The sequence below is a fragment of the Sorex araneus genome, chromosome 4 (genome assembly GCF_027595985.1).
Source record: "Sorex araneus isolate mSorAra2 chromosome 4, mSorAra2.pri, whole genome shotgun sequence".
Classification (NCBI taxonomy): domain Eukaryota; kingdom Metazoa; phylum Chordata; class Mammalia; order Eulipotyphla; family Soricidae; genus Sorex; species Sorex araneus.
The window spans coordinates 8580279-8603046 of record NC_073305.1 but is presented as its reverse complement, the minus strand read 5'-3'; the positions used below and the strand labels follow the sequence as shown (position 1 = coordinate 8603046).

The 22768-nt window shown below is 55.5% G+C and overlaps 1 protein-coding gene across 1 annotated transcript in view; it reads left to right on the top strand.

Moving 5' to 3' along the window:
- The window catches only part of TMEM40 (transmembrane protein 40), a 28009-nt gene extending 5615 nt beyond the window's left edge, over window positions 1-22394 (top strand). The window contains exons 2-12 of the mRNA XM_055136648.1: window positions 12156-12236; window positions 13006-13149; window positions 14545-14634; window positions 16600-16653; window positions 17813-17848; window positions 18219-18251; window positions 18686-18733; window positions 19798-19869; window positions 20352-20426; window positions 20926-20988; window positions 21948-22394. Coding sequence (XP_054992623.1) covers window positions 12164-12236; window positions 13006-13149; window positions 14545-14634; window positions 16600-16653; window positions 17813-17848; window positions 18219-18251; window positions 18686-18733; window positions 19798-19869; window positions 20352-20426; window positions 20926-20988; window positions 21948-21967 — 708 coding nt within the window. The 5' untranslated portion in view covers window positions 12156-12163 and the 3' untranslated portion in view covers window positions 21968-22394. The remainder of the gene's footprint in view (window positions 1-12155; window positions 12237-13005; window positions 13150-14544; window positions 14635-16599; window positions 16654-17812; window positions 17849-18218; window positions 18252-18685; window positions 18734-19797; window positions 19870-20351; window positions 20427-20925; window positions 20989-21947) is intronic.
- The last annotated feature ends 374 nt before the right edge of the window (window positions 22395-22768 follow it).

Here is a 22768-nt window from a genome sequence, read left to right as displayed (position 1 = left end):
CTGAACGGTCTTGTAAATCACTCTCTCTCTCTCTCTCTCTCTCTCTCTCTCTCTCTCTCTCTCTCTCTCTCTCTCTCTCTTCCTCTCTCTCTCTCTCTCTCTCTGGCTTTTTGGGTCACACCCAGCGATGCTCAGGGATTACTCTGGACTCTGCACTCAGGAATCACTCCTGGTGGTGCTTGGGGGACCATATGGGATACTGAGCATCGAACCCAGGTTGGCCGCGTGCAAGGCAAACGCCCTCCCGGCTGTACTATCGCTTCTGCCCCATTTCTAAATTTATTTTAAAAATTCAAGTGTACTTGTAGGGTTGGAGAGATAGATTAGTGGGAGAAACCAAGAGCAATTAAAAGTATGTCGAGCTAATATCACGATTGCACACACAGAAGCTGACAGTCAATGAATCTATGCCCTCAAAAAAGAAAACGTTCAAAAGACAGCTACGAGAGCGGGAAGCAGTGATACGTGTGTCTGCCGGGTCCTTCCAAACCAGGAGCCCCAAGATGCGTGGACGCGGCCTTTCTAAATATTCTGCATATTTCTTTCTTCTTCTTCCTTGTTTCTTCTTCTTTCTTTTTTTTTCCCGGGCTACTTCCTTTTCTCGGTGGGAGCGAAGCTTTCCTGTCAGGCAGGCATTTCTCATAAAGCGGTTTCTGTCAACTTCTGAGTGCAGCCTTTTGCTTCTGACTCAGAAAGAAATACTCAGTCTCACAAAGCTTAAACCCCCCATCCTGGTGCAATTGTAAATGACTGTTCATGATTGGGAGGGGGGCAGGGAGAGAGAAAGAGAGAGAGAGAGAGAGAGAGAGAGAGAGAGAGAGAGAGAGAGAGAGAGAGAGAGAGAGAGAGACAGAGAGACAGAGAGAAAGAGAGAGAGACACAGAGAGAGAGACAGAGAGAAAGAGAGAGAGAGACAGAGAGAGAGACAGAGAGAAAGAGAGAGAGACAGAGAGAAAGAGAGAGAGAGAGACACAGAGACAGAGAGAGAAGGGGTGGGGCAGTATGTATTCAGGGGTAGAACATGTGCTTTGTATGTATGAAGCTTCATCCTGGAACCAAAACCAAAACCTTGCACTGTCAGCCTCCTTTTCTTTTTTTCTCTATTTACTTCTGGGCTTTTTTGGGTCACACCTGGTGATACTCAAGGGTGACTCCTGGTTCTGCACTCAGGAATTACTCCTGGTGGTGCTTGGGGGACCATATGGGATGCCGGGAATTGAACCTGTGTCGGCTGTGTGCCAGGCAAATGTCCTACCCACTGTACTATAGCTCTGGCCCCTGTGGTCAAATTTTGATTTTGTGTTTTCTTTTGTTTTGTTTTGTTTTGGGCCACACCTGGCGATGCTCAGTGTGTGAGCATGTATAAAGGTTTCTGTTTACCATGGGTTCTGTTCTGCCTGACTGGTTCTGCACTCAGGGATCACTCCTGGTGGTGCTCGGGGGACCATATGGGATGCCAGAGATCGAACCGGGGTCAGCGACGTGCAAGACAAATGTCCTCCCTGCTGTGATGTAGCTCTGGCCCCTGACTGTGTATTTTTTGAGTAGAATGCCCGGGGTGGGGGTGCCAAACATGGTGCTAAGAATGGAACTGGCTCCCAAACAACTGGCACTGTGGCACTGTCTTCCCGTTGTTCATCGATTTGCTCGAGCGGGCACCAGTAACGTCTCCCTCGTGAGACTTGTTGTTACTGGTTTTGGCATATCGAATCCGCCACGGGGAGCTTGCCAGGCTCTGCCGTGTTTATTGGGGGGGGGGGGTTGAGAAACACCTGTTTGTGCTCAGGGGTCACCCCTGGCTCTGTGCTCAGGGAACCATGGGCAATGCCAGGGATCGAACCCGAGTCAGCCTAGTACAAGGCCAGCACCCTCCCTGCTGCGTCGCCTCAGTGGCTCTCGTACCCCTGCTCCAAGCACGGCTGCGCGTCTGCCCTGTGCCCAGGGCCAGCCTGGGAGTCGCAGCCCCGCACAGCCTCGCCGTGTCCTGGTCAGCCAAAGGGCTTCGCTGCTGCGAGTGGCAGAAACCACCTCGGGCTGCCCACCCCGGCGTCCCTCAGGCCTCGCCGGGGGAGCCCAGACGGCCTCGAAGTGACTGAGCTTGGAGCAAGGCGAGGCCTGCCCTGCTGCTCGTCAGCTCCTGTCCCCTCAGGGGGTCTCAGAAGGGAGAGGCTGGGGGTCTTGGCTGGACGGGGCCAGTGGCCCTGCAGAATGATCTCGTCGAAGGAGGGAGGCTTGTCCTGGCCGCGAGTGTCTGCACAGGCGATGCGTGGGCGGCTTTGGGAGCTGCTGGGGATAGTTGATTAATTTAGGCGATAGTTGATCAACTGAGGCAATAGTTGATTAATTGAGGCGATAGTTGATCAACTGAGGCAATAGTTGATTAACTGAGGTGATAGTTGATTAACTGAGGCGACAATTGATCAACTTACCCTTGGCGGGTCTGCTCCACGTTGCTCCTCCATTGGGCCTGGGTTTCCTCAAAGCCAAACCTGGGATGGGGCCTCAGCGGCAGCCACTGCACTTTGTAATGTGCCCGCCAAGTTGACAGGAGGGGACAGGCCAGGGGGTTGTCGGAGGGGGGGAGGAGGGGCTACGGGAGCACTGGTGGGGGGAAGTTGACACGGATGGTGGGTTGGTGTTGAGACATTGTGTGTCGGGGCCACAGGGATAGCACAGCGGGGAGGGCGTTTGCTTGCACGCAGCCGACCCAGGTTTGATCCCCAGCATCCCATAGAGTCCCCCAGCACCGCCAGGAGGGATTCCTGAGTGCAGAGCCAGGAGGAACCCCTGAGAATTATGGGGTATGACCCAAAAACCAAAAAATAAACAAGTAAATAAATAAATAGTATAAGCCTAAAACCCAACTATCAACAACTTTGAAAATCACGGTTCTTTAATTAAGTAAAAAAAAAAAAAATTTTTTTTTCTGAAAAAAACCCAGGGGCTGGAGCGATAGCACAGCAGGGAGGGCGTTTGCCTTGCATGCGACCAACCTGGTTTTGAATCCCAGCATCCCATAGGGTCCCCTGAGCACGGCCAGGGGTGATTCCTGAGTGCAGAGCCAGGAGGAACCCCTGAGCATCGCCGGGTGTGACCCAAAAAAGAAAAGAAAAGAAAATACCCAAACGTAGTTTGGTTGCCGGAGGGAGTTAGTGACCAGGCGGGCAAACACATCAGCGGTCACCCCTCTGCTGGCCCTGCGCCCCCTGCAGCAGCTGTTTGTTTCTAACGGTCCCCCACCGCCGTTTTCTGCCCAGACTCACCCAGCTGAACAGGCCGGCCCTCTGCCCCACGCCCCCCTCCATCTTTCTTGCAAAGCGGTAAGACTCTGTCTTTTGTTCCAGAGATAAGGAGTCTCTGGAACAAAAGACAGAGTCGCCTGGCCGGTGAGTGGCCATGTGCTCCCATGCAGATCCTCCTCAGGCCTCAGTTTTCCCATCTGCAACATGGGACAATAACCCCAGCCTCCCTCCTGGTGAGTCTGAGACGCCAGCAAGGCGGGCAGGCAGGGGAGCACCTCAGGCAGGTGGCAGCTCCCGGCTCTTGTCACAGGCGCCGGGGAAATGGGCCAAACCGAGGGGAAAGCCAGTTCAGCGAGACTTGTGGGCGCGGAGGCCTCGTGCTGCCTCCATGAGTCAGCAGGGCCGGGCTTTTCGGAGGAAAGTGCTGGAAAGGCGCCTTCCCTTTTCTCAGGGCCATGCCTTGGCCGGTGCCTCTGTGCTTCCCCGGGACCCCCGTCCCTCCGTCAGGGGCACTGACTGGAACTCGGAGCCCCAGGCGTCTTCTCAGGAGAAGGACCAGGGCCACAGCCCCTGTCTCGGCTCCAGGCCACGGGCCACGGGGCGTTTGGACACGCCGCAGAGTGACCCCCACGACGAGTCCGATTAGCGCTTGATGACTCTTGAATTTGAATTTGAATTTTTTTTTTTTTTTTTTTTTTGCTTTTTGGGTCACACCCGGCGATGCACAGGCGTTACTCCTGGCTCTGCACTCAGGAATTACCCCTGGCGGTGCTCAGGGGACCCTATGGGATGCTGGGAATCGAACCTGGGTCGGCCGCGTGCAAGGCAAAGCCCTACCCGCTGTGCTATCGCTCCAGCCCCTTGAATTTGAATTCTGAGGGTGCTGGGTGGGTCGCCCTTGGCAGCGTTCGAGGGACTGGCCACACGTGATGCCAGGGATCAAACGAGGTCAGCCGCATGCCAGGCAGAGATCGAAACTCCTGTGCTCACTCTCTGGCCCATTGAATTGAGTTGTTTTCTGTTTGGGGAGTGGCCACGCCTGGCTCAAGGCTCAGGGCTTATTCCTGGCTCTGACCCAGGCAGCAGCCCTGGCGGAGCTCAGGAAGCGCATGCACGGGAAGGGATCGCGCGCAGGTGGCTGTAGGCACCTCACCCACCCACTGTACTGTCTCTCAGCCTCTGGGCTGGAGCGGTAGCACAGCGGGTAGGGCGTTGCCTTGCACGCGGCCGATCAGGGTTCGATTCCTCCGTCCCTCTCGGAGAGCCCATCAAGCTACTTGAGAGTATCACGCCCGCACGGCAGAGCCTGGCAAGCTCCCCGTGGTGTATTCGATATGCCAAAAACAGTAACAACAAGTCTCACAATCGAGACGTGACTGGTGCCCGCTCGAGCAAATCGATGAGCAACGGGATGGCAGTGCTAACAGTGCTGGCTTTTAAACTTTCAAAAATGTTGCTTATCCTTTTTGTTTTGATTTTTTTTAAGGGGGCTACGCCCAGCGGTGCTCAGGGCTTATTCCTGACTCTGCACTCAGGAATCACTCCTGGCAGTGCTCAGGGAACCCTATGGGATGTCAGGGATCGAACTTGGGTCAGCTTCATGCAAGGCAAACACCATACTGTGTGCCAAGGCGTCCTGTTGTGGGTATTAAGGGTCAGGGATGAAGGATGAGGACTCCAAGACTAGTGCTCAGAAGCGCCTGTGTGGGGACAGCATGGGACAGTCCTCTGGGCCCTTTCAAGTCTCTTCTGTAGTTTTGTTTTGCTTTTAGGGACACACCCAACAGGGCTACTTCCAGCTCAGTCTTGGGGTGACCCATGGGGCTGGGAATTGAACTTCAGTTTCCTACATGCAAAGCATCCCCCAGGCTGTCTCTCCAGTTCTTTCTTTGAGGCCACTCCCTGTGGTGCTCAGGGGACCATACAGTGCCAGGGATTAAAACTGGGGCAGGAAGGCACGTACAAAGCCTATGCTCCCCTGTTTGAATGGTCTCCCTGGCCTTTACCTTACCCCCCTTTCGGTTCTCTGGAGTCGCTTCCTGCCAACACTTCCCCATGCAGGTAAAGGGCCGTTGGCTCTGCTTTTGAGCGTGGACCTCTCTTACCTTCCAAGGTCACTCCAGGTGTCTCCTCCTTCGAGAGCCTTCCCTGGCGGACCCTGATTTGACCCATCAACTCCCACAGCCCCCTGATACCTCCCAGTGTTGTGATCTGTTTAGCACAATATTCTCCATTGCTAGCACATAATACCTGCTCAATTAGCAAGTGGAGGGAGTGAGGAGAGTGTATGGATGGTCTGAATCGTGTTTGGCTACAAGTGCCCCCAAGCCCTGACTCTAGAGGTTCTCACAAAATGGGGTTTTCTTTTCTCAGATGGCAGAAAAGGGTTGCAGGTGAATTCTGGGAGTGGGGAGAGGAGAGGTGGTAGCTCGGGGAGAGGGTCTGCGTGCCCCCCTGCTCACCTCAGTCACTGGGGAGTGGGAGGACTGATGAGTGTCTGCTCTGAACCCCTGCACGGGAGAGACCCCCGTCTCACCAGCCCCCGAGCCCCTGCAGGGACAGACCTCCCACTTCACCAGCCCCCGAGCCCCTGCACGGTACAGACCCCCGTCTCACCAGCCCCCGTGCCCCTGCACGGGAGAGACCTCCCATCTTATCAGCCCCTGAGGCAGCCGTCGAGCCCCACCTGAGCCCTACGTGTTCCCACGCGTGGGAGACTATCCCGCTGCCCGATTTCTCGGGAGCCGTGGGCTCAGGTTTGGTGGGAAAGGAGAGTCAGTCCTAGTCACCTTTCCTCATGGGAAAGAACATCAGGAGGAGACACAGCGTGAAGGAAAGCCATTTTTTTTTTTTTTTGCTTTTTGGATCATACCCGGCATTGCACAGGGGTTACCTCCTAGCTTTGCACTCAGGAATTACTCCTGGCGGTGCTCGGGGGACCATATGGGATGCTGGGAATCGAACCCAGGTTGGCCGCGTGCAAGGCAAACGCCCTACCCGCTGTGCTATCGCTCCAGCCCCAAGGAAAGCCATTTTATCTAGAGACTGTGAGGAGACGAGAGAGAATAACGCTTTCAGGAGAGAACATGGACTTTTCCAGAGAGGGAGGGAGCCGAGACGCCACCTCTCAGGGCACGCACTTGTCTGTGTGAAGCTTTACCAGTGTCCCCCAAGCTGCCCTCCCGTGGGGCTTTCTACCAAGACAAGAGCCCGTGGCTACGGCGCAGTCCAGGACATGAACGGAAACTTCTGGGATCCGCCTCCACGTCCCGCTCACAGCCCTTTATTCCTGCTCTCTCCAGAGGGCGTCCAGCCTCTCTGGGCTTGTGCCGGCACCTGGCAGAGCCTTAGCGGGTCTCAGTGTCTGTTTCCACAAAGTGGATCCAGGCACAATGTTGTTGTTTTTTAGCAGTTTTAGGGCTAGTGGTGGAGCAAACTCTTCAAATATCATGTTGGTTTTATTACTTCCCAACAACTTTATTGCCAGACCCCTCACCCCCACATCTACCTGCTGGCTTCTAAAGAAAGCAGCTGGGGGCTGGAGCGATAGCACAATGAAGAGGGCGTTGGCCTTGCATGCGGCCCATCAGGGTTCGATTCCCAGCATCCCATATGGTCCCCTGAGCACCACCAGGAGTAATTCCTAAGTGAGCCAGGAGTAACCCCTGTGAATTGCTGGGTGTGACCCAAAAAGCAAAAAATAAATACATAAACAAAGGAAAAGGAGATCTCTTTAAAAAAAGAAAAAAAGAAAGGAAAGAAAGAAAGAAAGAAAGAAAGAAAGAAAGAAAGAAAGAAAGAAAGAAGAAAGGAAGGAAGGAAGGAAGAAAGAAAGAAAGAAAGAAAGAAAGAAAGAAAGAAAGAAAGAAAGAAAGAAAGAAAGAAAGAAAGAAGAAAGGAAGGAAGGAAGAAAGAAAGGAAAGAAAGAAAGAAAGAAAGAAAGAAAGAAAGAAAGAAAGAAAGAAAGAAAGAAAGAAAGAAAGAAAGAAAGAAAGAAAGAAAGAAAGAAAGAAAGAAAGAAAGAAAGAAAGCAGTTGTCGGTCACAGCCCAGCAGCTAAACCAGCTCTCTGCGTTTGCTTGGCTTTGCCTCATGGTCCCAAGATGGCCACTGCAGCTCCTGCAATCACGGTCAGGCTGGAGGAAAGAAGGAAAGACCAGACACACCACAGCACACAAGAGACACCAAATCCTTCCCAGGACCCCAGCCAATTCTGCTTGACTTCTCATTGCTCAAAACCGGGCCCTATGCTGGGGCTGGAGAGATAGCACAGCCAGCAGTGTGATGGCTTGCACACGGCCAGCCCAGGTCGAATCCCCGACACTCCATACGGTCCCCAAGCCCACCCGCAGGGATACCAGAGCACAGAGCCAGGAGTAAGCCCTGAGCACAGCTGGGTGTGGCCCCCCAATCCAAAACTCGACCCTTCCCCCAAAACTGGGTTATGTGTCCCCTGCTCCGTGACAAAATGAGCCTCCAAGTGGAAAATAAGCTCTAAAACTGGAGCTGAAAGCACAAACAGTGTTCAGTCAGGGAGAAAGAAGGCTGCTGAGTATGGGAGAGCACTGGGGGAGGGCTCGCAGCAAGGGGGAGGGGGAAGTTGATGCAATTAGCACAGGGCTTCCTGGAGGAGGTGACATTTTAGTTGTGCCTTAAGGTCAGTGGACGATAGGGAAGGATGGCTGAGCCTGAGTGTACTCTGTGTCCTGGGGTGACCAAACACTGGAGCAATGGGGCCGGAAACAGAGGTGTCAGCTGGTTAAACTCCCGGCGTCTCCGGCATCGGCCACCACCTCCCTCTCCCCAAAAATTCACCTTAGGCAGATCCCCCCTCCCCCAGCCTACGCCCGGGGTCACCCATGCCTGAGCATCCACAGGCTTTGCTGGCTGGTGGCGTCCTGATGTGTGGCTAAATTCTGCCCTGAGACACATGGGCATTTTTTTTTTCTTTTTGGGTCACACCCGGCGATGCTCAGGGGTTACTCCTGGCTCTGCACTCAGGAATCACCCCTGGTGGTGCTCAGGGGACCATATGGGATGCTGGGAATCGAACCCGGGTCAGCCGCATGCAAAGCAAACGCCCTCCCCGCTGTGCTGTTGCTCCAGCCCCACATGGGCATTTTTGTTCTAGAAAGGGGTGATGGTGACCAGGACCCGGAGATGGGGCGTGGGGCTAGAATGTGCAGGGCTGGTCGGGGGTCTGCGGGGCAGGGGGGAGCCTGGGGTAGGTCCTGGCTATCCCGCCTCTCAGCACTGCCATGAGGTGGCGAGCACTGAGACAGGAGGCACCCTGCTCAAGGTCATTCTGGGCAGAGATGGCTGCAGGGGGCTGGACCTTGCTTGCTGATGCTCACTCTGCCCGCCCCCTACCTGGCTGTGACACTGGTCAGCTGTTGTTGTGTGTCCGCCTGTCCCACGTGACCCCTTGGCCTCGTGCTGATCTTGTTTGCACTCACAATCCAGGAAGCAAGTACTATTATGGTCCCAGTTCAGAGGGGGGAAACTGAGGCACAGCCAGAGGCAAATCCACGTGCCTCCGCTCCTACAGGGGCCTCAAGACCCGAGGAAAGTGCGCTTCTAGCCAAGTCACGGGGGTTGTTTACAACAGCCGTTTTCAGGGGGGTGGGGTAGATTTATTTTTTTTTCCTTTTTGCCCCAGAGAACGCTTGGCAATGCCCAAGAGGGTTTGGATGGTCACAGCAAGAGGCAGATGCTACCCTTGGCAAAGTGAAGCCTCAGCCGGGCCCCAGTGTCAGGGGGCGTCTTCTCTGCCAATCTCAGGGCCGGGGGGCCCAGAGGAGGCGGCCCCAGGATGGAGCCCGCACCCCGCAGCTGACAGCAGGCCAGAGACCCATGCAGGGGCTCGCTGCCGAGAGGGGACTGTTCGCTGCTGGGAGCGGACCCGAGGCAGGTCCAGGCAGGCCGGCGGCCTTCCAGGCCTCGGCCACTTTTGTCTTGTGTTGTGGCCAGTCCCGGGCTGCAGCACGGACGCCGGGTCCCCATCCCACGCCTGTTTCCTGGTTTACAAAGAGCAGAAAGGAGGAAGCAGAAGGCAGAGAAAACTGAGTCATACCCTTTGTGAGAGCTGGTTGTTGGTACGTCATGAGGAATTTAGGGATCTGCTCTTCAAACACAACCATTAGGAAGCTGCATTATATTTAGTAAATGCGCAACTAAAAATTTTATTAAAGTAAAGTTAGTCAGATAACTTAATAGCAGAGAGAGAGAGAGAAAGAGAGAGAGAGAGAGAGAGAGAGAGAGACAGAGACAGAGACAGAGACAGAGACAGAGACAGAGACAGAGACAGAGAGAGACAGAGAGAATCTAAATCATCCAGAAATGGATGGGGGAAGAGGAAATGACTCAAAAGGAATCAGCGCCGTTGCACATGATTTGCATGCAGGAGTCCTGGGTTTAATCCCTATTTTTTTTGGGGGGGGAATGTGGCCCCAAACCACACCAGGTGTGGCCCGCCCCCACCCCAAAACTATAAACGAAAGGTCTGAATAGACAATTTTCTTTCTTTTCTTTTCTTTTCTTTTCTTTTCTTAAAATTTTGGGCCACACCCAACGATGCTCAGGGGTCACTCCTGGCTCTGCACTCAGGACTCATTCCTGGCGGTGCTCGGGGGACCATGTGGGTGCCGGAGACTGAATCATGGTTCACCATGTTCTAGGCAAGTGCCTTACCCACTGCACTCTCTGGCCCCCAGAATAGACAATTTTCTAAAAGATATCTAGGGGCTGGAGAAATAGTACCGAGGGTAAGGCCCTCGCCCTGCACACGGCTGACCCAGGCTCAATCCCCTGAGCCCCACCAAGAGTGAGCCCTGAGCACAGAGCTAGGAGTAAGCCCTGAGCACCATCAAGTGTGGCCCCAAACAAGCAAACAAATGATACACAACAGGCTGATTGGTAGCACTGTAGCACAGTCGTCCCATTGTTCATCATTTTGCTCAAGTGGACACCAGTAACGTCTCCATTGTGAGACTTGTTCCGGTTTTTGGCATATCGAATACGCCACGGTTAGCTTGCCAGGCTCTGCCGTGCGGGCGGGATACTCTCGGCAGCTTGCCGGGCTCCCCGAGAGGGACAGAGGAATCGAACCTGGGTTGGCTGCGTTCGAGGCAAACGCCCTACCCGCTGTGCTAAAATTACTCAACACAACTAATCTCTGTGACAATGTAAATTAAAGCCACATGTGTGAAGCCACAATGTGTAAAGCCACAATGAGCGAGTGAAGAGCCTTCTCGTTAAAACATTCCCTCTTCCACCTCCTTCCATCCACCACGGCTGCAGAGCGGCCAGGGTCGTATCAGGCGCATGTGAGACATCCGGGATTTGAACTCGTGGCCATCTGTTTGCAAGGCAGGTGCTCTAGACCCCTGGGCTATTATCCTGGGTCTCTGGGGAACCTCCCGCTGCATTGGGCAGTCACCAGCATTTGTGTGTTGTCTGATCCTGTGACGCCGCCATGACTGGGCTTAGATGGGCTGAGAGTAGGTGAAACAAGTCACTCCAAGTCACTTCAAAGTGACTTGAAGCTTCAGGTGCTTGAAATCCACAAGTACACTCGGTCTCATGATAGATGTGACAACATGCAATGCCCGTAGAGCACATATATCCGTCTGCTCTAGATCTTTCCCATCAGTAAAAAATATAAAGACATGGCCATAGTGATACCACAGTGCGTAGAGCATTTGCCTTGCCCACGGCCAACCCGGGTTCGAGCCCCACATCCCATATGGTCCACTGTGCATCGCCAGGAGTAATTCCTGAGTGCAGAGCAGGAGTAAGTAACCCCTGAGCATCACCAGGTGTGACCCAAAAAGTAAAAATAAATAAAAATAAAGCCATGTGGGTGCCAAAGAGAGTTCAATAGACTAAGCATGAGCTTTGCATGCAGGAAGCCCAGGTTTGGTCCCCAGCACCACCTGGACGCCAAACATCATGGGGAGGAGCCCCGAGCACTGAGTCAGGAGTAGCCACCCAGAACTGCTGGTGTGACCCCCCAACTAAAGCAAACAAACAAAACCTTAAGTGTGCTCACTGGCCACAATATTTTTTTAACTTTATTTTGGGCACCACTCTCATCAGTACTCAGGGCTGACTCCTGGCTCTGTGCTCAGGGATCACTCCTGGCAGTGATCAGGGAACCATGGGAACCACACGCGGTGCTGGGAATGAAACTGGAGTCTGCTGTATGCCAGGCAAACACCTCAACCCTGGTACTTTCTCTCTGGGCCCTTACAGTCTATTTTAAAGGAATAAGTTAGTTAAAATTTTCTTTTCTTTCGGGGCTGGAGTGATAGCACAGCGGGTAGGGCGTTTGCCTTGCACGCGGCCAACCCGGGTTCGAATCCCAGCATCCCATATGGTCCCCTGAGCACCGCCAGGGGTGATACCTGAGTGCATGAGCCAGGAGTGACCCCTGTGCATCGCCGGGTGTGACCCAAAAAGCAAAAAAAAAAAAAATTTCTTTTCTTTCCCTGATCACCCCTGACCAATAAATTAAAACTAAAAAAAAATACCCAAAAAAGTCATTATTTAAATCTCTTTCTATATTTCTCTCCTTTTTTTTTTATCAATTCTTTTTCTTAGACCTTTGAATACTCAGTGTTTGGCTTTTTCTCCTTTTTTCTTTTTCTTTTTCTTTTTTTTTTGTTTTTGGGCCACACCTGGTGGTGCTCAGGGTTTATTCCTGACTATATTCAGGGATCACTCCTGGTGGGCTCAGGAGACTATCTGGGGTGCTGGGGATTGCACTTGGGCCAGCTGCATGCAAGACAGTGCCCTATCTGCTGTACTATCTCTGCGACCCCATCTATCTTTTTCTTATTTGTTTGCCAAACTCTTTCTATATGAAGGTGCTCAACTAAAGGACTATTTGCTGTTTTTTTCATTTTTCCTCCAGGGAAGATCATGTCCACTTCAGGACCCTCCACACAGGCAGAGGAGCACAGCCGAGTGCAGGGAGACACAGAAGAGCATAACTGTGGGTCTGCGCCCCCTGGCTGAGCCCATGGGAGGGGGAGTCCACAGTGGGGAAAAGAGAAGGTCTGCTCAGCGCAAGTGATGTGGTGTGTCCCCACACAGCTGCTGGAGAAGCCTGGTTCTTCCACAAGCAAGCATGCATGCAAACACACACACATGCATGCACACACACATGCACACATGCCCACGCACACACACATGCACACGTGTATACACATACACACATGCACAGGTGTGTGCACATACATGCACACACGTATTCACAATTACACACATGCACACACATGCACACATGTGCACACACATGAACACATGCATGCAAACACACACATGCACATACATGCACATAAACATGCCTCCATGCAGGCTGCTGTCTGGGTCCCAGCACCCTCTCTGTAGCCTCAGAGGCTCTGGGGACAGCATCAGAGGAGTCTTGGGGTGGGAGGGGTCATGCCTGGGGAACAGTGACATTCTGGGGGGGCTCGGCCCTCCCCGGGCCTGGAGTTTGAGCGACACCCTAAGTTGGCACCCACACAACCTAGGGGCAAGTCGGGGGCTTTGAAGCTGCCTCTGGGCTCCAGACTGAGAGAATGTCTGTCCCGGGGCCTGTGGGACCCCAAGGCTCCTGCTCTCAGCCCTGGGGTGTGGGTGAGCACGGCAGGGACTCTAGTGACTCCTGACTCCCCCGGTCCAGGGGGCTGCCGGGGGGGGGCGCTGGGGTCTGCGGGGTGGGGGGGGCTGCGCTCATCTTGCCTGTGTGTGCCACTCAGACGGAGAGACAGATGCCCACCCGCGAGCCGGGGACGCCGGCCTCGGCTCACCCGGACACCATGAGAGACACAAGCCCTCCTCCTCCTCCTCCTCTTCATCTTCCTCTTCCTCCTCTTCCTCCTCCTCCTCATCCTCATCGTCAGGTATAGCAAAGGGTTTTTTGTTGTGGTTGTTGTATGTGTGTGTGTGTGTGTGTGTTTCTAAAGAAACAAGCTTATATAAGACTGGGATGTGACTCAGGGTTCAGGTACTTGTCCTGCATGAAGAGACCCTGGGTCCCTGGATTCTATCCTGGCACCACACACACACACACACACACACACACACACACACACACCACTCCACACACACACACACATACACACACTCCGCACACATGCATGCACACACACCCTATACCACACACAAACACACACACACACACCCCACTCCACACACAAACACATGCACACACTCCGCACACATGCATACACACACCACTCTACACACACACACGCACACACTCCACACACACACGCATGCACACACACCCCACTCCACACACAAACACATGCGCACACACACACCCACACCCCTAGCATTTACAAAGAAAAACACACCTCCATAACCTCCCACATGGCATTTCAAGATTCTCTTTCCTGCTGCCAGCTCTGCCCGCCCATCTGTCTGCAGAACTTGCCTGTCCTCCTGGCCACCTAGACAACGTGTCCTTAAGTGTTAGGGTCAGGCTGCAGGGATTGCTCCAAGGGCCCGGGCACAGGCTTGCATGAGGGAGGCCCTGGTTCAATCCCTGGCACCACATGGTCTCTTGAACACCCCTGGGAGCGATCCTGAGCACAGAGACCAGAGCAATCCCTAAGCACTGCCAGATGTGACCCCAAAATTAAATCAAGAAGGGGCAGAGATACTGTCCAGTGTTTAAAGCACTTGCCTTGCTTGTGTTCAACCCCCGTTTAATCCCTGGCACCACATACAGCCCCCCCCAAAACACCGCCAAGAATGATCCCTGAGCACAGAGCCAGGAGTAAGCCCTGGCCACCACTGGTGTGGCCCTAAAACCTAACTAATTGATTAGTGCGTGGGGACGTTCAGGGGCTATTCCTGGCTCTGAGCTCAGTGGTGACCCCTGGCGTGCTCAGGGGACCACATGGGACCCGTCATCTTGACCACAGCTGAGCCCGAAGGGAGAGAGACTCAGGATCCTGCGTGCAGCCCCCCCACCCCCCAGGGTCTGTGGCTCAAGGCTGGTGCTCACCCAGGGCCTCACACTCAGGGCCCACCGCCTGCCTGGGACAGAGGGAGGCACGTCCAGGCTGTGTCCTCCTCCCTGTGCCTTGCCCGGGTCCTCACCCAAGTTCTGTGAAGGCAACCAGTGCGGTGTCAAGCCCTTGGTCCTACCTGACCGGAAGTTCCCAGCCAAGTCCAGCCCCTGCCCTGCTGAGCTGAGCCCCTTCCCCGGGCCTCACCCAGCAGCCGCGCGACCACCCTGCGGAGTGAACCCCAGGTCCTCCAGACCCCCCCTGTGCTTGTCCCCACAGACAGCAGTGATGAGGACAAACGCCCCGGAGGCTCCAGGAAACACGGACCAGGTGGGGGTGCCGGACCTGCCCTCAGACGCGGCTCAACAGGTAGGCAAGACCCCCCCCCACACACTCAGCCCCTCGCCAAAGGCAGGCCCAGAATGCCCCCAGGCAGAGCCCAGCCAGCCGGTGAGGGGAGGAGACAGATGTCACATCCTTCCCTTCGTCTGATCTCCTCGAGGCTTCGGGGAAAATTCACACCTCGTAGCGTTACTATGAGAAAGACACGAAGGAAAAATATGAAAATGCTCCTAGGACAAATCCGAACACGTTCCTGGTGTTGTGTCTCCAGATGGCTCATTCTGGGTGATTTTAATCTTCTCTTTCTCTAACGATCAGATTCCATACGTAGTTCACAATAGGAAGGTCTTATTATTTATTTATTTATTTATTTGCTTTTTGGGTCACACCCAGCAATGCACAGGGGTCACTCCTGGCTCATGCACTCAGGAATCACCCCTGGTGGTGCTCAGGGGACCATATGGGATACTGGGATTTGAACCTGGGTCAGCCACGTGCAAGGCAAATGCCTTCCCCGCTGTGCTATTGCTCCAGCCCCAGGAAGGTCTTATTTTTAATAAATACAAAAAAATAGTTTGCTGAGGCCAGAGCCATAGTGCAGTGGATAGGGCCTTCCTATGGCTGACCTGGGTCCCATCCCCAGCGTCCCATATGGTCCCCTGAGCACTGCCAGGAGTAACATCTGAGTGCAGAGCCAGGAGGAACCCCTGGTCAATGCTGGGTGTGGCCCCCCTCAAAAAAAAAACACCCCAAGCCCCACCTCCCAAGTAATAATTAGTTGTTGTTTTGGGGTCGCAACTGGGGGTGCTCAGGGGCTACTCCTGGCCTGAAGCTTGAGGGCGGCCCCCGGGGAGGGGGCTTGGGGACCATGTGGCATCAGAAATCAAACCCAGGGCTCCTGCATGCAAGATCTGTGGTCAGTCCATTTTGCTCTCGTTCTCTCCTCTCTCTCTCTTTCTCTGGTTCAAGAAAACAGCTTATTTTTAATTTATGATGATGATGATGATGATGATTTTTGCTTTTCACACTCAGCGATGCTCAGGGCTTACTCCTGGCTCTGTGCCCAGGGATCACTCCTCGCAGCGCTCGTGGGACCATGTGGGATGGTTGGAATCAGATCTAGGCTGGCCGTGTAAAGGAAAGTGCCCTATTCCCTACACAATCACTCTGGCCCAATTTTTAAATTATTATTTATTATTATTATTATTATTATTATTATTATTATTTGGTTTTTGGCCCACACCTAGCTGTGCTCAGGGTTCACTCCCAGCTCTGCCCTTAGGGATAGCTCCTGGAGGGGCTCGAGGGACCATATAGGGTGCTGGGGATCGAACCCAGGTCAGCAGCGAGCTTACCTGCTATACTATATCTCCTGCCCTAAATTTTTTTTTTAAAGAATGATACATTTCAGGGGGGGCTGGAGCGATAGCAGAGAGGTTGGGCTTTCACCTTTCACTCGGCCAACCCGTGTTCGATTCCTCCACCCCTCTCGGAGAGCCCGGCAAGCTACCGAGAGTATGGAGCCCACACGGCAGAGCCTGGCAAGCTACCCGTACGTATTGGATATGCCAACAACAGTAACGATAAGTCTCTCAATGAGAGACGTTACTGGTGCCCGCTCGAACAAATCGATGAGCAACGGGATGACAGTGACAGTGACAGTGACATTTCAGGGGCTGGAGTGATAGCACAGTGTGTAGGGCATTTGCCTTGCACTCGGCCGACCCGGGTTTGATCCCCAGCATCCCATATGGTCCCCTGAGCACTGCCAGGAGTCATTCCTGAGTGCAGAGCCAGGAGTAACCCCTGTGCATCGCCGGGTGTGACCCCAAAACCAAAAAAAGAGAAAAAAAGAATGATACATTTCAGCCCAAGTAGATTCTGAAGGACGCCAGATCTCCCCTGCACAGGGACGGGGTCACTTCCCAAGGCTGCAGCCCGCGGGGTCAGGGGACTGGGCCCGGGGGACCAGCTAAAGGTGCTCTCCCGCAGGTGCTGGGCACGGGGACTCTGACATCTCCAACGATGAGCTTCAACCCTACGGAGGTAACCGGGGCGCCAGCGGCTTCGCCCAGGCCAGGCTTGTCTGAGGGTGCTGAAGGGTAGAACTAAGGCGGCGAGAAGCTCCCCGGGACCCTGCCGATGGGCTGGAAGCAAGAACCTAGGGAGACTGACCAGGACCCTCTCCCAGCCGGGAGCTTGACTGCCTGGCGGGGTCCCAATTGCCCACTCCCAGGGGGCGCCTCTCACGGAGTTTCAGCTGCTAGCACAGGAGGGGACAGAGGGGGGCGCTGCAGAGCCAAGGCGGGAGCTGCTGGGTTCTGTGGGCGTGGTGGCAGGGCTGCAGGCAGCGGGCTGGGGTGGGGGGGGAGACCCCTACTGACATGGCAAACCACCGTGCCAAAGGGCCAGGCCAGAGCACACTGCCAGAGACGAGAACTTGCTGACGTGCCTTTAATTCCACATCTCCACAATCGGCTGCATCGAAAATTGCCTCCTAATAATCCATGAAAGCCGTAGGAGGGACTTATGTACATTCAAGAATGAATGTAAATGAATGTGTGTCAATATTCTATGGCAAGATGCTCTGGTGTGCTGTCTTGGAACGGCAGGTAGCATTACGGTCATTAATCTGCTGAAGTTTTTGGTTGTGGGTTTGTTGTTTTTTGGGGGGTTTTTGGTTTTTTTTTGTTTTATTTATTTATTCTTTTTAGTGTTTTTGGTCACACCCAGAGATGTTCAGTGATTACTCCTGGCTCTGCACTCTGAATTCCTCCTGGCAGGTTCAGGGGACCATATGGGATGCTGGGGATTGACCCTGGGTTGGCTGCCTGCCAGGCAAAGGCCCTACCCGCTGTACTATTGCTCTGGACCGTTTTTCTATGGCTCTTTTTTTGGGTCACACCCGGCTATGCTCAAATCTCTGCACTCAGGAATTTCTCCTGGCGATGCACGGCAGGACCAGATGGGATGCCGGAGGTTGAACTTGGGCTGGCTGTGTGCAAGGCAAATGCCCTACCCGCTGGACTATCACCCCAGCGCCAAGGATCTGCCTTTTGGAGCCAGCCTGCAGCCGGGGCTGGGTGGACACTGTCCCTTTAGCGGGAGGGGTCCCAGCCCACCCCTGCCCAAATGAGGAGTGCCTGAGTGAGACCCGCCTTGCTCAGCGTGATGGGGTGCGATCACTGCTTTTCCTTCTGTGCAGGGACCCCTGGAGAGCTGGTGCCCGCTGGGGAGACAGGTGAGTTTGGGGGTGGGGTAGCAGTGCTGGGGTGGAGTGGGGTCTGCACACTGTCCTCCCACCCCGCCCCAAGAACCAGCGACCGTCAGGGTGCAGGGGGCATAAGTCCACTCGGGGGCTGGGTCCCTGTCTGGGGCCCGGCCAGCTGGGGTGGGGCTGGCGGCAGCTGGGGGCAGCGGGCAGCGGAGACGGGAAAGGAGGCTCAGGCCAGCGGCAAGGGGTGTATGCCAGTCGCCAGGCACAGAGCTCCCTTGGGGCTGGAGGATGCCACCCAGGTGCCTTCTGAAGTCGCCTACGGGCCCCCCCCCAGGTAGAAGCCCTGAAGGATCCTGGATGCCCTGAGCACTAACGCCGAGTTTCTCATGTGCAGGGCTGCGAAGGAGAGACTCAGACGCGGTCAGCGGTAATGCTCCAGAGGAGAATGGCAGGGGTGGGGGGTGCGGGGGGCTGGGGGGCACTCGGGAATACACGCGCTCCAGGGGAGAGTGGCAAAGGAGGGGGTCCCTGGGGGGCTGCAGGGCCCGAGAGGGTAGTTCAGCCCCCCCCCACACACACACCAAGTGTCCTGATAATTCAGGGAACGGACCTCCAGGTCCGGGGTAAATGGGACCAAACAGACTCAGGCCTATGGAGGCAGGGAGGGTCCTGAGTGGGGGGCCCGGGGGGACCAGGGGCAGCTTCCCCGCCTTTCACAGCTCTGCCTGGCTGGACCTGCAGTGACTGCCCTCTGACCCAGGAAGGAGAACCCAGGATGCCATTCTCAGGGAGCAGGGGAGAGGACCCCCGCCCCGGCCTCCCCCCACCAAGGTTAAACTCTCTCTCTCTCTGGTTCCCCAGGGGAAGTGGAGGCAGCTCAGTTAAGGAAACTGAACATAAAGAAAGACGGTAAGAAGGGATGCTCCCTGCGGGGGTAGAGCGGGAGTCAGTGGGGGAGCACTCACCCGGGTTCCATCTCTGATTCCACAAGCAGAACAGAAAAGGGCTGCAGGGGCCGGAGCGATAGCACAGCGGGTAGGGCCTTTGCCTTGCATGCGGCCGACCCGGGTTCGATCCCTGGCATCCCATATGGTCCCCCAAGCATCACCAGGAGTAATTCCTGAGTGCAAAGCCAGGAGTAACCCCTGAGCATCGCTGGGTGTGACCCAAAAAGAAAAAAAAAAAAGGGCTGCAGAATTAGAACCCGGTCAAGGCTCTTGCCTCGCAGGCGGCTGACCCCAGTTTGATCGTTGGCACCACACGGTCCCCTCAGCACTGCCAGGAGTGACCTGGGATAGCCTCAGACCCCACCCCTCCCCAAAAGACCCCCCATGGAGTGAGGAAAGAGGACGGAGCCACGTGGAATCTGACAGCTGTGGCCTTTCCGGTCGCATGTCATGTCTGGGGCGGCTCCCCCTGTCAGGAGCCGCCTTTGCAGATCTGCAGAAGGTCCACCTGCCATCCTCAGAGGGGGGCTGGGAAGGCCCAAAGGGCTAGCACAGACTCTAGTTTGTTTCATTGGGGCCACACCTGGCAGTGCTCAGGGCTGACTCCTGGTTCTGTGCTCAGGGATCACTCCCGGAGGGCTCAGGGACCATACTGGGTGCGGGGGGGTTGAACTGGCGTTGGCGGTGCAAGCAAACGCCCTTCCCTCTGTACTGGCACTCCGGCCCCCTGGACATGCACATACTTAGCATGCGGGACGCCCAGCCCGGCAACCCCGGGCACTTCCCAGTGTGGCTTGAAAAAAAAAAAAAAGAAGAAACACAACGGAAACATTATAAGCTTGATAAATGTCAGATGAATAATAAGGCGATCAGAGTTGGAAAGGGGTGGGGCTTGGGTGCTCTGGGAGTGGGGCTGCTCTGGGGTCTGTCTCGGGGTGACCTGACGTTTCAGTGCAGACGGGAAGACTCTGGTAATTAAAGAGAAAGAAGCAAATAGTAAGTCAGGCCCCCGCTCTGCCTCTGCAGATGAGTTCTTCCATTTCGTCCTTCTCTGCTTCGCCATCGGGGCCTTACTGGTGTGTTACCACTACTATGCCGGTGAGTGGGGGAGGAGGTGTCCGGGGCGTGTCCTGGGCGGGGCGTTTCGGGTAGGCGTGTCCTGGGCGGGGCGTGCCCTAGATGGGTGGCCCATTAGAGGCGTGTCCTGAGTGTGATGGGCGTGTCCTGGGCGGGGCGTACCAGAGGTGGGCGTGTCCTGGGCGAGGCATGTCTCTGAGTGGGTGTGTCTGGAGAGGGGCGTGTCCTGCGAGGGGCGTGTCCCGGGATGGACCGGTCTCGTGAGGGGCGTGTCCCGGCAGGGTGTGTCCCTAGGGGCGTGTCCTGGTGTCTTGGGAAGGGCATATTCTGGGTGGGGTGTGTCCCAAGTCCAGGCAGGCAGTGCTGGGTCAGAGCTTGGCAGGGGCCTAAGGCGGGGAGGGGCCTGGTGAGGGGCAAGGTCTGGGTGGAGCCTAGGAGGGGCGGAGCTTCCAGGATGGGGGGGCCCAAACCCACGTGCTGACTTCTGCCTCCCTGACCTGCAGACTGGTTCATGTCCCTTGGCGTTGGCCTCCTCACCTTCGCCTCCCTGGAGACCCTCGGCATCTACTTCGGGCTGGGTGAGACCCCCGTCCATGCAGTCCCCGGGGGGGTGGGGTGCGGTGGCCACACCAGCCCCGGATGCCCGCCAAGGGCCAAAAAGCCACCACCCAGACATTCATTCTGTAAAGATTTCTCTCTGCCAGTGTTTTCTCTGATCGCTGTTAAGGTCATTGTGAGGTCGTTGGCAAAACGAAGTGGAAAAAAATGGGCCGTTCCATGAAAATGCAACAAAAACATTTTTAAAAGACCCACAAAACAAAACAAAACTCTCGAAAACATGATGAGGCCAGATAAGAAAACAAGTTAGTTCATGGAACCAGGTGCTGGATTCGCCAAGTTTCCCGGCGCTGTTATCAGTGCTGGTGGTAGTTGTTTTTAATAGTGATAACTTGGTGCTATTTTCTAAGTAAACCAGCTGCCTGAAATTCCACCGGAGCTTTGCATGTGCGGTTGGGGGCGGGGGTGGGGCGGTGCCCGGCCCTCCCTGGGCACAGAGCTCAGCGCTTCTCTCCGCAGTGTACCGGATCCACAGCGTCCTGCAGGGCTTCATCCCCCTGTTCCAGAGGCTGCGGCTCATAGGTAACTCCCGCCCTTCCCTGGGGACACCGGCTCCCCCATCAGGCCCTTCTGCTGGGCAGGGGGCTTAGTGGAGAGGAAGGGATGGGGGTCTGGTATTCGGGGCCGGGCTGAGTCCTGCTTCTCCCGAGTCCCCAGCTCTGGGGTCCCACATCCTCCTTCAGCCTGTATTTTCTCAACTGGAAAATGGGTCCAATGGTGCCTCTTGGCAGGGGGCGTGGCAGCCAGGCGAGAATGAACACACGAGTCATTGGGCATGAAACGCTGTGAAAGAGGGCAGGAGAGGGGGGCTGGAGCAAGAGCGCAGCCGGGAGGGTGTTTGCCTTGCATGCGGCCGACCTGCGTTCGACTCCCAGCATCCCATAGGGTCCCTCAAGCACCGCCAGGAGTAATTCCTGAGTGCATGAGCCAGGAGTAAGCCCTGTGCATCGCTGGGTGTGACCCAAAAACCTAAAAAGAGGGTGGGAGAGGGAGAGCACAGTGGGCTGAGTGCACTCCTGGCATTTAGGAAGCCCAGGTGCAGCCCTCAGCACCACGTCACCCCTGAGCACTGCTGGAGTGACTCTGGAGCACGGAGCAATGAGCAGACCTGGAGTACCACTAGGTGTGGCCCCCAAAGCAAACCCAAAAGTGCCGGGACTCAAAATTGCTCCGTCTCCCACGGAGGTTTCACCTGGTGGGGCGAAGAGTTCAGAGAGGCAGAGAGACTTTCCCAGGGTCACACAGCAAATGAGGCGGGGGGTGGGGTAAGGGAGTCTCCTGGCCCTCGTGAGGCGTGGGGGCTGCACCTGTGCTGGCGGGGTCTGTCTGCCCGAAGCTGTTCTGTCCCCGACGGGGACCTCAGTTCTGACGGCTGTGGGGACAGGGGCCTGAGGTTGCCGGGTGACAGGCTGTTCCGGCTGTGATAGGTCTTGGGGCCTCTGGGGGGCACCCCCTGCCATCCCTCCTCCTTTGCCCTTCAGGCGTCAGGAAGACCGACTGAGGCTGGCCGAGCGTGAGCCCCGGGGCATCCCCAGGGCACGCGGGGACAGAGCCGCAGTCCAGAGAGTGCCACCCCTCTCGCCGTCCGAACGCTGGCACCAGCCCGGGCCACACGTCCCTGGGGCAGCGTTCGTGCATCCCAGCCTCCAGGGCCGGAGACAGAAGCGGGGGCGGGCCTGCATCTTTCCCTGCATCAGCACCAGGACCGACATTGCGGGAGACAGGGACCTGGAACTCTGCACACAGTGCTCTCTCTGGGCTCCTCTCAAACTCCCAGACTGCCTCCAGGAGCCCTGAGGAGGCCGCGGCCCAGATGTGGGGGACCATCAAGCCTGGTGCCCCCGACGAAGGTTAACCTTGGCCAAGTGGGTGCTCAGACAGTCAAGCCGCCACCTCCAGCATCTTCCCTCCGCCCCCTGCCTCATGCCAGCCCCCCTGCCCTGGACTCCCCCCAAATCCAAATCAATAAACATTCCGCTCCCTGGACTGAGATGTCAGCTGAGTACTTCTCTGAGGTTCTTTTGTACATTCGGGGTCTCCATCGAGTTGGGGAGGACAAAAGTGTCATGGAAGGTCCCTCCTTGCCTCTTCGAGGCAAGACTTCTCTGGCCTGTGTTCAAGATGAGATGCAAGGTTTGGAAACATTCTGTACAAAAGATCTGGGACAGTTATCTGCAAGCTTAGCAAGTATCGAAGGGGTGAGATAAGAGCGCAAAGTCCATCGTAAACTTGGGTTGCATTAATAGAGGTTAAGTGTGGAGATTGAAGGAGGTGATAGTTGGCCCTCCTTAACACAAGGTCA